The sequence below is a fragment of the Camelus ferus genome, chromosome 19 (assembly GCF_009834535.1).
Source record: "Camelus ferus isolate YT-003-E chromosome 19, BCGSAC_Cfer_1.0, whole genome shotgun sequence".
Lineage (NCBI taxonomy): Eukaryota > Metazoa > Chordata > Mammalia > Artiodactyla > Camelidae > Camelus > Camelus ferus.
Window position 1 is genome coordinate 34,768,360 of NC_045714.1, and position 12,976 is coordinate 34,781,335.

General features: G+C 55.1%; 1 protein-coding gene and 1 long non-coding RNA gene across 5 annotated transcripts in view; one reads left to right on the plus strand and one right to left on the minus strand.

The window, feature by feature from the left end:
• LOC106730665 overlaps positions 1-12,976 on the minus strand; it is a 71,436-nt gene that overhangs the window by 48,068 nt on the left and 10,392 nt on the right. The window lies entirely within an intron of this gene.
• Positions 1,426-12,935, plus strand: SCRT2 (scratch family transcriptional repressor 2). The gene is made up of 2 exons (XM_032462028.1): positions 1,426-1,558; positions 12,145-12,935. Exons 1-2 carry the CDS (start codon positions 1,426-1,428, stop codon positions 12,933-12,935), a joined length of 924 nt encoding a protein of 307 aa, XP_032317919.1.

A 12,976-nucleotide genomic window follows, 5' to 3' on the forward strand; every position in this document is an offset into this window, starting at 1 on the left:
AGGGCACTTTGCCAAGCAGCCTCTGGGCAGGAGGTTGAGTTCTCCTGCTCTTTGGACCTGCCAGGATATGGGAGCACGCTAGGTTTTGGCCGGATGGTGAGGGGGGTCCGCTCAGATACTCCTGGAGACAAAGGAGCTGACCTGCAAAGAGTTCCAGCGGGAGCCCCGCTCCCCCTCCCTTCCCCCCTCTCCCTTCCCAGTCCACGTGTCTCTATTGTCTGCTCCCCGCTTCAGGGAAAGACACAGCCTCGGATGTGTCAAAACCACCCCCCCCCCCCGGCAGCAGGGAAATTAATTACTGGACGATTTTCACTTCCTCTTGCAGCGCCCGCCTGAGCTAGGCACCGAAACAGAACCAGCTGAGTGGGGCTGGGCATTGGCATGGGGGACTGGCTCCCCCCATCAGTTCTGGGAGAAGAAAGTTGAACCTCAAACCCAACAGGGGGCTTCAGGGGGAGGCCAAGCTGGGGTCGGGGGATGACTTTCCCTAGTTAAAGCTGAGTGTCCAAACTGGCCACTTCAAAACTGGGGGATAGGGAGAGGACTGGGGGCGGAAGGATTGCCGCCGGCGAGCTCTTTTCTTTGCATACCCTTCCCTGTGTCCCTATGTGCCTGAACCCTGCCTGCTCAGACCACTCTCCCTTCTCTTCCCTCGGTTTCTCTCTCTGTCTTGCACTTTTCTTTCCCTTTCTTTGCATCCCTGGGGGGCTTTCTTTTTGTGTATCTGGATCTCTCTTTTTCTCCCGCGGGTGTGTGACTGTGTTGCTATTTCTCTCCATCTCTGCCTTTCTTCTCTCTCTGTTTCTCTCGTGTCTTTTTGTCCTTATCTTGGTCTCTCTGCTCCTATTTCTACCTCTTTCGGTGTGTGTCTCTCTCTTTTTCTGTATGTCTCTTTCTTTCTCTGTGTATCTCATCTCTTCTCTCTCCCCCACCCCTTCTCTCCCCCCTCCTTCCTCTTTCTCCGTCTCTCTCTATCTCTGCTCCTTTCTCGCCCTCACTTTCTCCCCTCCTGCCTGCCCGCTGCTCCCTGCGCCTGGCCTGCCCCCACCGCCGCCGGTTCAGGAGAACGTGTGCGGAGCGATTGTCCTGGGGGACATTTGATGGATTAGAGCGCTGAACAGTTCCATTGCTAGGGGACCACCTGATCTCCTCCAGCCTGCGTCCCATATAAAGCCGGCAGCCGGAGTGCTGAGCACAGCTCCAGTGATCGCCAGTCTGCGCGCCGCCGCCGCCAAGCCCGAGCGGTAGCCCGAGCCAGAGCCGGAGCCGCCGCCACCGGTGCCGGCTCCGCGCTGCCGCCCGCCCGCCCGCTGGGAGCTGTCCAGTGCTGAAACCCCGAGCAGACAGCCAATCGCGCCCTGCTGGCCGCCTCCCCTCACCGGGGCCCACGCAAGTGCCCCCGCCGAGTCCCCCGCCAGTCGCACCATGCCCCGTTCCTTCCTGGTAAAGAAGATCAAAGGGGACGGCTTCCAGTGCAGCGGGGTGCCGGCCCCCACCTACCACCCCTTGGAGACTGCCTACGTGCTGCCTGGCGCCCGGGGGCCGCCTGGGGACAACGGTGAGTGGGACCCAGTGGGGGGAGAAGAGGGGAAGGGAGTTCGGGCCCTCCCCAACTCGGGCCACGAGGAGGGGTGCGCGCGGCAGGGAACCCCGGGAGGAGATTTCCCTGTCTGTGTGTGCCTCCCGGGCTTCCCGAAGGCCGAGCGGGCGGGGCAAGGGCCAGGTCCGTACAAAGGGAAAGTCGCAGGGTCGGCCCATCCCGCCGCCACGCGCCAGATCGGACTTTGAAAGTTGTGACCCTAGATCGGGGCTGGAGTGAGGGTGGTGAGAGAATGGAGAGAGAAAGGTGCCCATGAAGGGTTAGTGCTGGGAGGCTAATGCACAAGGCAGACTGAGGGTCCCCTCTCCTTGGTTGAGGGAAGGAGGCTGGTTGCCCGAGTGTGCTCCCCTAATAAGGAAGGTAAACCTGTCTGGACTACCAATCCCTAGAGGAGATAGGGTTGGCTCCCGGTGAGTAGCTGGGGGCACCCTCTTCCCTTCAAGCCTGCTCCCCCTGTTGATGCCAGACAAGTGTTCTCAGGCCCCCTCTCTGAGCAACTCTTTTGTTACCCTCAGCCACATGCCTGCCAAAGGCTGGGCCTGTCCTGAGGACTGAGAGAAAGAGGGGATTTCTAGGAGGGGTTCCCCCAAAGTAGTTCCTGGTCTCCTGGGCTGCTCTCCCTCCCCCCTCCAGCTTTTCACTCCCCTCCAGAGCCAGCCCGGCTGTTCCTTGTCAGTCCCCCACCCCCAACACACTCCATCTCTTTTCAGAGAAAGTTCCTGCAGGGACAAGGGTTTGGGGGACAAGAGAGGTCATTCAGGCCCAGAAAAAGGTGATCTCTGGAGGGAGTGGAGAAGAGTCAGAGACTGCTTCTGTGGACCCCATCCCCCATCAAGGGGATTGCAAAGGGATTTTCCTATGATGGCCCCACCAGGACAGGTGTCAGGAGAGGAGGCGCCCCTTTGGCAGTAAGAAATCTGACATCACATGTGGCATCAGCTTTGGGGTGTGTGTGTGAGAGAGAGAGAGAAGGGAAGAAGAGATGAAAGGAAAGGGAAGAAGAGGAGAGGAGAGAAAAAGGAGAGAAGAAAGGGTTGAGGATGAAGGGGGAGCTGAGACAGCAAAGGCAGGAGTCAGGCGAATGGGAGCTTCTGCCTCAGGGATTTCCAAGCACTTCACCCGCATTCCATCACTCTGCCAAGCCAGGTAGCAAGAGGGCACTGGGCAAAGGGCTCTGTGACCTCATCAAGGTCAAAGAAATTAGGGAGTAATCAGGGATACAGCTACAGCCCCTGGTCTCCCCCAGATCCTCAAGAGAACCAACCCCCTTTTTCTTTGCCCACATCTCTTATTCTACTGTCCTCTTTTCTTGACCCCAGGGCCTCTTGGGGTTGAGGACTGGAACCCAGGGATATGGCTGGGCTTGTCTGAGTGCTGGCAGGGCGCAGGGTAGACCTGGGGCCATGCCAGGGCTGGAGACCTCTGTAGAAATGGACATGCCTGCAAGCCTGGGATGAGGACCCCTTGGGGGACTGACACAAAGCCCTGGGCTCCCACCTGCTGAGGCCCCCTTGGTCCTATCCTAGGCCAGCTGAGGAAACCCAGAGAAGCCTGGAGAATTTTTCATGCACAGTGAAAACTGACTGTTCCTCAGGAGAGAGGCAGGCATGCCTTGCCCTTAATTCAGTCCAAAAAAGCTTTGAAAGGAGCCCCTGAGTGAATAGTGGGAACCAGGGTCAGGGCAAAGCTATCAGCAGGGATGTTCCTCTGGAGGTTCCACCAGGTTCAACACTCTAGAATCACCCCTGTCCTTGGCCCTTTCCCCAAAGGGCTCCAGACCAGTTCCAGGCCTCTGGGGAATCCTGAGGCTGTCTTGATAGTCTGATAGCTCTGGCCTGGAATTCTGGGAGGTCTGGGCTCTAGATCTCTGACTTGCTCTGTGACCTTGGGCAAGCGCCTTCCATTTTCTGGTCCTCCACTGTATCAGCAGTGAAAGAGTTTGGATGGCAAGAGCTAAGTATCCTTCCAACTTTGATAACCTCAGCTTCTGTGAAGGTCAAGTGTGAGATGGGAGGCACTGGCGATGAGTGGATGAGGGTCTAAAGGAATGCAAGGGGCCATTGTCAGGGTTTCTGTAGGGCTCCATTTAACCTCCGATGTCTGGCTAAGGGCAGCAGAGTTTCTGAGGCCAGGCGTTTTTCTTGGCTTCAGTCTCTGCAGGTTGCCCCATGCTGAGGACAGATACCCTGGCCTGGCTGCCTTGGCAGTGTCTGCAGTAGATGGTTAGTGCCAGAGACCAGGGGGTGACCCTTCAAGCCTGGGTATGGCTGGAAAACACGGTCTGCCTTGTCCTGTTATCAGGGGCCTCTTCCATCACTGGGGTGTGGCCAGACTGGGAAGTGAAAGCTCCCTCACTTCCCAGGTGGGTAGGGGTGCTGGGGGTCCTCAGAGAGCCTGCTGGCTCCTAGTGGTCCGTTGTCTCCACTCTGCCGGAAATAACCTTGCTGAGCGTTTGAGGGAAGTGTGAAAAATTGCTGAGCTGACGTTTTTCTCTCCCAGCGTGTGTAAGTGTGCTGGGTAAACAAGGAGAAAGAGAGGAGGGGGGAGGTGAGGAGAGGGAGGGAGGGAAGGGGGGGAGAAAGGAGGGAGGGAGGGGGGAGGGCCTGGGGCTGGAGATAGTTCCAGTTATTAGAAAGATCCTCTTACAAGCCATTCCTGCAGCAAAGGCTGCAGGGTCAGGATGAGATTGGTGGGAGGGGAATCTGGGGGGCGGGGGCAGAAAGGGAGCCTGCGAATGTGGAGGTCAGGGGAAACACAGGCTCCAAACTGATGAAGGCGCAGGACCCCAAATTAAAGAGTGTACCCCCAGCTCAGGGAATGCCTGGGAGTGCTGGAGAATTCCTGGAGGACTCCTCCTCCTACATGAGCAAGCGCGCGCATACACACGCGCACACACACACACAGAGGAGCAATATTCTTCTCTGCCTCCTTACTTCCTTTCTTTTCGGCCTCCGTGGGCTGGGCAGAGGGTGTGGCAGGTGCATCTGGGCTCCAGGCTCCCCCAGAATCCAGAGAACCGCTAAATAGGGAAGGAGAGGCCCTCAAATAGGGAAAGTTCCAGGTCTCTCTGCAGAGCTCCCCAAAGAAAGGAGACCAGATCTAATTTCACCATCGTCTCCAACATAATGCCTCTTTTCTCTCCCTCCTGCTCCTCTTGTTCCTCCACTGCCTTCTGCCTCTGTAGAGCCTTCCCTTCCCCTCCTCTCCCCTGGGTGATTCTGAGCACAGATCCAGTCTCTTGGTGAGACACCAACTCACATCCTCCTAACCTCAAAACCTCACCCTCCAACTTCATCAAGCCCACCCCTTCACAGGCTGGCGCCCCCATCCTGGAGAATGCTGGGGACTCAGCCCTCCCAGAGAAGGCTGCTACTATCCATCTGCACAGCAGTGGTCTCTGTGGACCCCAGCCGAGGACATCTTCACTGCCCTTGGAGTGTATATCTCCCCTCAAACCCTGACTCTGAACTCCAGCTGGGTGCTGGGTCCTCCTTCCTCTGCACCTCCTGCCCCATCCTGCCCCCATCCTCCTTCAGAGTGCATCTGACCCAGGCAGATGAGGGATCAATGCCAATCCAATAACGCAGTTGTCTGCCCTCCGCAGCTACATTAAGCCTCCCCAGCAGGCTGAGGAAGTGCTCCTACTTCTGCCCATGGGCTTATCTAGTTGACCACATTATACCAGCACCCGCTTCCGCTCACTCCCTCTGACGGCGCCAGGGAGTCGCTCCAGGCCAGGCCTGGGAACCTGGATGAAAGTCCCCAACTGCCACACATCCACCCCACACTTCAGAAAGCCCATCTCAGGAGCAAGGATGCAAAAGAGAGGCCCCAAGACCAGAGATGGCTGAGAGGTGCCCAAGGACACACAGCAGGCCCATATGAGTCATCTTTAACCACCACTGCCTCTGCGTCTTAGTCTTGGTCCAGATCCAAGGTCAAGGTTAGAGACATGTCAGAGGTCCAAGTTCAAAGTCCAGGTCCAACCTTAGGTCCAGGACCAGGTCTGAAGTCTAGGTCCAAGGTCAACGTCAGAGGTTATAGGTCCACTCCAAAATTCAGAACAAATCCATGTACAAGTTCAAGTTTCAGTGTCCAGGACCAGGTCCAGGTCAACTTTCAGGCTCCAGGATCCAAATCCAATTTCAGGTCCAAGGTCATGTCCAGGTCCATTCACAAGGCTGGCCAGTTCAAGTCTTAGAACCACTATTAGCTTTCCTGTCGCTTTGAACTAATATTCCCCTACCCAAGCCTCAGTTTCCTTTTCATGAAATCAAGCAATCGACTCGGAAATCTGATTTTCCTGAGAATTAGTCAGTGGGAGTTTGGAATAACAGGGCCCATGTAGGATATTGAATCTGGGGTCCATGGTCCCCCCTAAAGCCTGGAGTCACAGGGGCACATGAGGAGCCCAGGCTAAGTATCCACTCTTCAAATAGCCTCAGTTTGTGGCCCCTGAGAGAGGACAAGAGTGTCCATCAAAACCCCATGGCAGCACAGCAACTTATACATCCCTGAGACTCCCCCAACACACACACGCACGCACACAGACTGTGGGCAAAGGGCAGCAAGCACAGAGCGCGGGGGAAGGTTAGCTTCAACCTCCAAAGGCAAACCTGAGGCCAGAGAGGTGACTTGCCCGAGATGACAAGGGCATAAATGGCAGACCGCATCACACCTCCCTGGCAGGTGCTTCATCCACATGTTCTAGGGATCCCCACAGCCTGAAGGCCATCTGGGGAGCATGCAAGACACTGCTGAGAGCAATGAGGTCCCTAGAACTCTTGGCCTCATTCCCAGCTGTGGTCTCCCCTGGGGTGGACTGTCGGTTGCCAGCCTTTGGGTAGGAAGGGAGGTTGGAATCAGCCCTCTGCACCTTCTGGGGCCCAGAGAGGGTAGAGCAGAAAGTAGGGAGCCTGGAGAGACAGTGAGCATTATACAGCCCTGCCTCGAGGGAGCAGGAGGCTGTTCCATCAACCAGTGCTGGGCAACTCAAGACCCTCAGTCACCACACCTTTCTCCACAGCCCCTTGAAAAAGCTTTCCTATTGATTCCCGCAGAGCTGTGGACCTCCCTGTGGGCCACGGGAATTGGGTCACAGTCAGGAAAAATCAGAATATGGGGAATTTCAGGAGGTAGGGATGGGGGGGAGGGGCCCTGGAATCCTCTAGAACTCTCTGGGTCTAAGTCAGTGGGAAACAGCCCCCTCCCTTACAACACTGGTCATGTTGGGCCAGATCTCACTCTGCCCCTCCCGGTTCATCTGGACTCAGGGACAGCACCCTCCCCCCACTCCAGTGGGCAGGTGTACCAGCTGCCAGGCCCTTGGAGGAGGTGGGTGTCATTTCTGGTCCAGTGCCCAGGGAACTGCTAACAAAGATGCTATAATAAGGGGAGGGGGAGGTACCAGCCCCTTTGCCCAGCTCTCTGAGCAGACAGGAGAAACTATTTTTATCCCACTTTGCTGCTGACAGACCTGGCTTTCTGCTCAGCTGGCTGGAGCTGATTCTCGAGGCCTGAGGCCCTGGCACAGCAAGACACAGCTCTAAATATACCCATGCAGCAGCCCCTCCAGCCCCCCACCCTCACCAAGCAGGGCCCGGCCCGCCTCAGGAAAGTGGGCCACCTGGGAGGCTGGCCCACCACCAGGCCCCTCTCTCTTTCTGCTCATCTTGAGACGGGGAAGAGGGATTGGGGCTGGAAATTCCCTGCAGGAAGTTTGGGACCCTGGAATCTGGTAGAGACGGAGAGAAAGGGCACTGGACTGGGGAGCCTGGAGGCCAGCCTAGCTCTGGTGTGAACTTGCTTTGCAACCTGGTCAAGGCCCCTCTCAGGGCCTCAACTTCTGCAGAACTAGTGCACCAGAGCAAGTGATTACCATGTTCCCTTAGACACAAGCTTATGTGCATGAAGCACTGAGCAGGGACCTTGTACACAGTAAGTGCTCAGTAAGTGTTAGTCATTACTTTTATTAATTATTTACAAAGATTTACAAGGGACTGGTGTATTATCTAGAAGAATAGCTTCTCCCCACCTCCCCCAAGTACTCCATCATCCCATCAGATACAGGCCAGCTTGGTGATGGTATTTGAAGAAACCCACCACCCCTTCTGCCCACCAGTTGAAAACCTTCCCTCCCCCAGCATGCTCAGCGGTTCTAGAAAAAAACACACGCTCTGGAGGGTTTTGAGCCTTACTCCTCCTCCAGTGACCTTGGGCGGATCCTCTCCCCTCTCCGGGCCTCTGGGCTTGAGCAGTTCCCGCGACACAGCGAAGGGACACAGGGGTAGTTGGAAGCAGTAGAAGTAGCAGTACATCTCAGAGATCTCCAACCCGCAACCCTCATCCCAAGGGGTCAAACAACTGGAAGAGACAATGTCTATGCAACACCCAGTGCTTGATTTTTCATAAAAATCGGGATTTTTATTCTGGACCTTCAGTCTAAAATCCCAAGACTCTCAAGCAGGGAAAACCACAGTCATTCTCTGGTGACATTTGCATGACATCTCCACTTCTCCTATGTGTTTCTGAGCCTTCCCTTTAGCCACTTGGCAGGAGTGGCTCTGGTCCCTATCCCTCAAATGGGACAGTCACCTGTAGGGCAGGCAGAGGAAGGCACCCCAAATCCATCTGAATTCCATGCACAGAACCAGCAGAGCTCTGCCTATAGCGTCCTAAAGGATTCTCCAGGGTTGAGGCCCCTAGGAGTGAGGTGGTTTGCCCAAGCTCACACAGCAGCCTGATATACCCATGTGTGTCTCCTTCTACCCTCTAGCAGATTAGAAAGATATCACTAGGAAATGTAAGGATAACAATAATGATAATAATAATAACAGCTTGAGAGGCTACTGTGCACCGTACTAAGCATTTTGCACCATTAATTCATTCAATCCTATTATGAGTTCTTTTATACAGATATGTTACAAATAGATTAAATAACTTGCCCAATGTCACATAGCTAGGGAGAGGTCTGTGGATCTGAGGAGAACGAGGTGGAGTTAATGGGGGTTGGGGGTCAGGCACAGGACAATGGGCATCATTGAGGGATCTATTCAGCCACGATGCAGAAAGGGTCCTTAGAGCATCCCGGTCAACCTTCTTCTGGTAGAGACAGAGTCCAGAAAGGTTAAGCAACCTGGCCAAGGTCACAAAGCAAGTTAGAAGGACCTCTTCCACCAGGACCATATACACACTCTCATACAATCCCTCCACCTTACCCCCTGCCACAACCCATGCCGACCTCCACAGCTGCTAGCCATCAAGTCTAGCCCCACAATTCCTGTATGGAAGGCAATTCCACATTGGTCCCTAGGCAGAGGAGCAGCCTTTGTTTGAGGTGCCCCTATTTCTATACAGAGCCCTCCAGCGACAAGAGTATGGTGCTGCAGTACTGCAGGCAGCCACCAGAGGGCGCCATGGAAAGAGAGCCAGCTGGGGCGAGGATCCACTAAACTCCTATCACCAGAAGTTTTCTCACCCGAACACGAGTCCCTGGATAGGCACTGAGGCAGAATTCTGGGGTAAGGAAACAGGTGGCCCAGGGAGGCACTACAAGATGTGTCCATGTGCACACCAAGAAAACTGCAGCACAGAGACCCATCTGAGGAGACTGTTATTATTATTCATAAATAACAACCAACACATATAGTGCCAGGTACTGGGCTGAAATCCTGGCTCTAAGTTACTAGCTGTGCAACCTTGGGCATGTTACTTAACTACCTGGTGCCTCAGTTTCCTCATGTGTGAGATGGTACCAACCTCAGAGTCATGAGGGTAGAACGCATTCTTGTGTGTAAAGCCTTAAATCATGTCTGACACCTAAGTGCTCCTGGAGTGTTGGTTATTATTCGTTCACTTTTCACTTATTGTTTGCTGATTCGTGAACTCCTTACTGTAAACTGTATGAGTCCGGTACTTTTTATTATTCCCCCATTTTACACCTGGGGAAACAGAGGCATAGAGAGGTTAAAGTTTGTCCAAGATCACACAGCTGGGAGTAGTAAAGCTGGAATTCAATCGAGGCAGTCTGGCACCAAAATTGTGCTCTTAACCAATATGCTATCCTTCCTTAATCATTGAACATGCAAGGAACTGGTCACATGACTAAGTGACCCCCTCCAAATGAATTCTTATACTATCCTCATATCCAGAGAAAGCAGCTGAGATGTAGGAAGAGGCACAACTTGCTCAAGGTCACCCAGCTAAAATCAATGTCAGGAATCAAGTCGTCCCAAGACCAGGCAGACAGAATGGTCTGTGGCAGACCCTGCTGGGCTGGGGACTGAGGCTGGCTTGGCAGATCTTTATGACCCATTTCACAAATACTTATTGAGTGCCCACTAGCCCAGGCACTGGGGACAGGAGGTGAACAACCCAGCCACAGCCCCTTCCTCAGGGACCTCCCAGCATGTGGAAAACTAGGGGAGCAGTGCAGTGGGGTCCAGCCCTTGTTCCACCCCATGAGCAAGAACTACCAGCACTCTGCACTTCAGTTTCCTTATCTGTTAACACAGGTGTTTTTGTGATGATTCAACAGGGTGATGCTACTGAAGCACTTAGCATGGCACCTAGCACTTAGTAAGTGCTCAGTAAATATCAGCTATTATTATCATTATCATCAGTAATTACAATGGGAAGAAATACAGGAAAAAGAGGGAGTCTGGGTATGCCCAACAGGTATTCAATTCAGTCTGAAACAATACTCCCCAAGTACCAGGTCTGATTCCTGGGGTGGGAGGTGGGGGAACCTCTAGATCAAAAGCAGACAGGAGTGGAAGAATGGGATGCTGAGAGGCTGAGCTCCCCATTATAAAACTGCCACCACTACTACCCTGTCTGCATCTGACCACAGTGCCCCTCCCTACTGAGTCCTCCATTCCTCCCAATCCCCAGCCATTTCTGTGAGCAGAGGCCCTGTGTGGGCAGCTGAAGGGACAGAGGAAAAAATAAGGGTACACCTTCACTTTCAGTGTTGAGGGACAGGCTGCACAGACTTCACCCTGTGACCATCCCAAATGCCAGATGTGAAGCGAAAGCACGAAGGCTGCATCAGGCAGGCAAACTCTGAATCCAGTTTGCCTCTTCCTCTTACAAAGCCCTCTTCCACCTGCTCACTTGAGTCGGGGAGGCTGGTGGTAGTGAAGGTACAGGTCGCAGGGATCAGAGGGAGAGGATCAAATCTCTGCTTTGCCACTTCCTGTAAAAGGGCCTAACCTCCATTGTTCTTCCAAATCAAAGGACAATGGAAACACTGGGTATCTTAGTGCCAGGTTGATAAGTTTGTGTGATGTCTACCAAAAACTCTCAAGGGAGCCCAGGCCCCAGGCTCCTCAGGTAGGATGCTGGGACCACACGAGGCCCTGGGAGGCAGAGACCAATCAGGGTGGCCCCTGCCCTTGGAAAGCCCCCAGTGGAATGCCTTTGGAGAGCCCCAGCCCACCCAACCACCAGTCACTCAATCCCAAACGAACAGGATTTCTGGTCCAACTCTAGAGAGGAGAGAGAAGGGAGGAGATGAATCTCACAGGGGGGTTCCAGAAGGCTTCTAGTGGAGCAGGGAGCCAAATAGGCTTGGGAGCAAGTACAAGAAAGTTCCCTTCTTGGAGCATCAATTACATGCCACACACTTGACCTCTTTTAATACCCCAGCAATCCTGGAAAGTGAGTCTAACAGGATTGTGATTCGTTTATGCAACATCTATTCTTTGCACACCTCCTTTGAGCCAGGCACATGCTGGGCACACAGATCCTGCCCTGGGAAGCTCATAGTCTGGTGGGGGAGGCCGACAAGATTATTAAGTAATCTTCAGTGAAGTCGCTTTTTCCAACAAGTAAAAAGCATAATTATAATAGCTAACATTTATATAGCAATTACTGTGTGCTCCTCTCTCTCAATTTCCTTATACGTAAAATGGGGATTGTAACAGGAACTACTTCCTAGGGTCTGTGATGAGTAAGTGAGTTAACATGCATAAAGCATGAAGGCAGAGCTTGGCGCACAGCATGAGCTTAATAAATGGTTCTTTTCATCACTTCACTCAGTCCTTCCAAAAACCCTGGGAAGGAGTGTCCAATCAGAAGCTCCATTTTGCAGACGAGGAAGCTGAGATTCAGAGAAATCACAGGACTGGAATGGTAGAATGTTGCTGGAATAAAGAAAGTCTGGGCTTTGGCTTCAGGCTGCCAAGGTTTGGATCCTGGCTCCATCAATTACTAGCTGTGAGCTTAGACTCTATAGGCCTCAGTTTCTTTATCTGTAAAGTGGGTGCAATAATAATACCTTTCCTGCGAGGCCGTGAGCACTTAAGAAGATAGTCAGCACAAAGTCTGTAAAACTTGACTTCACCGTGCTTCATGAGGGTCGGGTGGGGTGATTTTTTATTGTGGCCCACGGAGAAAGGATCTGAACCCCGGGCGGCGTGACACTCAGAGCAGAGGTGCAGGACAGTGACTGCTGTTTTACAAACAGCCGTCATTTCCCAGGAGCGGCACGGGGACGCCTCCCGGCCACCTCACCTTCCCGGTCCCCATCTCGCCCCCTCCAGGTTACGCCCCGCACTGCCTGCCCCCCAGCAGCTACGATGCGGACCAGAAGCCGGGCCTGGAGCTGGCGCCGGCCGAGCCCGCGTACCCGCCGGCGGCGCCGGAGGAGTACAGCGACCCCGAGAGCCCGCAGTCCAGCCTGTCGGCGCGCTACTTTCGCGGGGAGGCGGCCGTGACCGACAGCTACTCCATGGACGCCTTCTTCATCTCGGACGGGCGCTCGCGGCGGCGCCGCGGCGGGGGCGGCGGGGACGCGGGCGGCGCGGGGGACGCCGGGAGCGGCGGGGGGCGCGCGGGGCGCGCGGGGGCGCCGGCAGGCGGCGGGCACCGGCACGCGTGCGCCGAGTGCGGCAAGACGTACGCCACGTCGTCGAACCTCAGCCGCCACAAGCAGACGCACCGCAGCCTGGACAGCCAGCTGGCGCGCAAGTGCCCGACGTGCGGCAAGGCGTATGTGTCCATGCCCGCGCTGGCCATGCACGTGCTCACGCACAACCTGCGCCACAAGTGCGGCGTGTGCGGCAAGGCCTTCTCGCGGCCCTGGCTGCTGCAGGGTCACATGCGCTCGCACACCGGCGAGAAGCCGTTCGGCTGCGCGCACTGCGGCAAGGCCTTCGCCGACCGCTCCAACCTGCGCGCGCACATGCAGACGCACTCGGCCTTCAAGCACTACCGCTGCCGCCAGTGCGACAAGAGCTTCGCGCTCAAGTCCTACCTCCACAAGCACTGCGAGGCCGCCTGCGTCAAGGGGGCCGAGCCGCCCCCGCCGCCCCCCGCCGGCCACGCCAGCTGAGCCTACCGCCGCGCCCCGGGCCCCCCACCTGCACCCTCAGC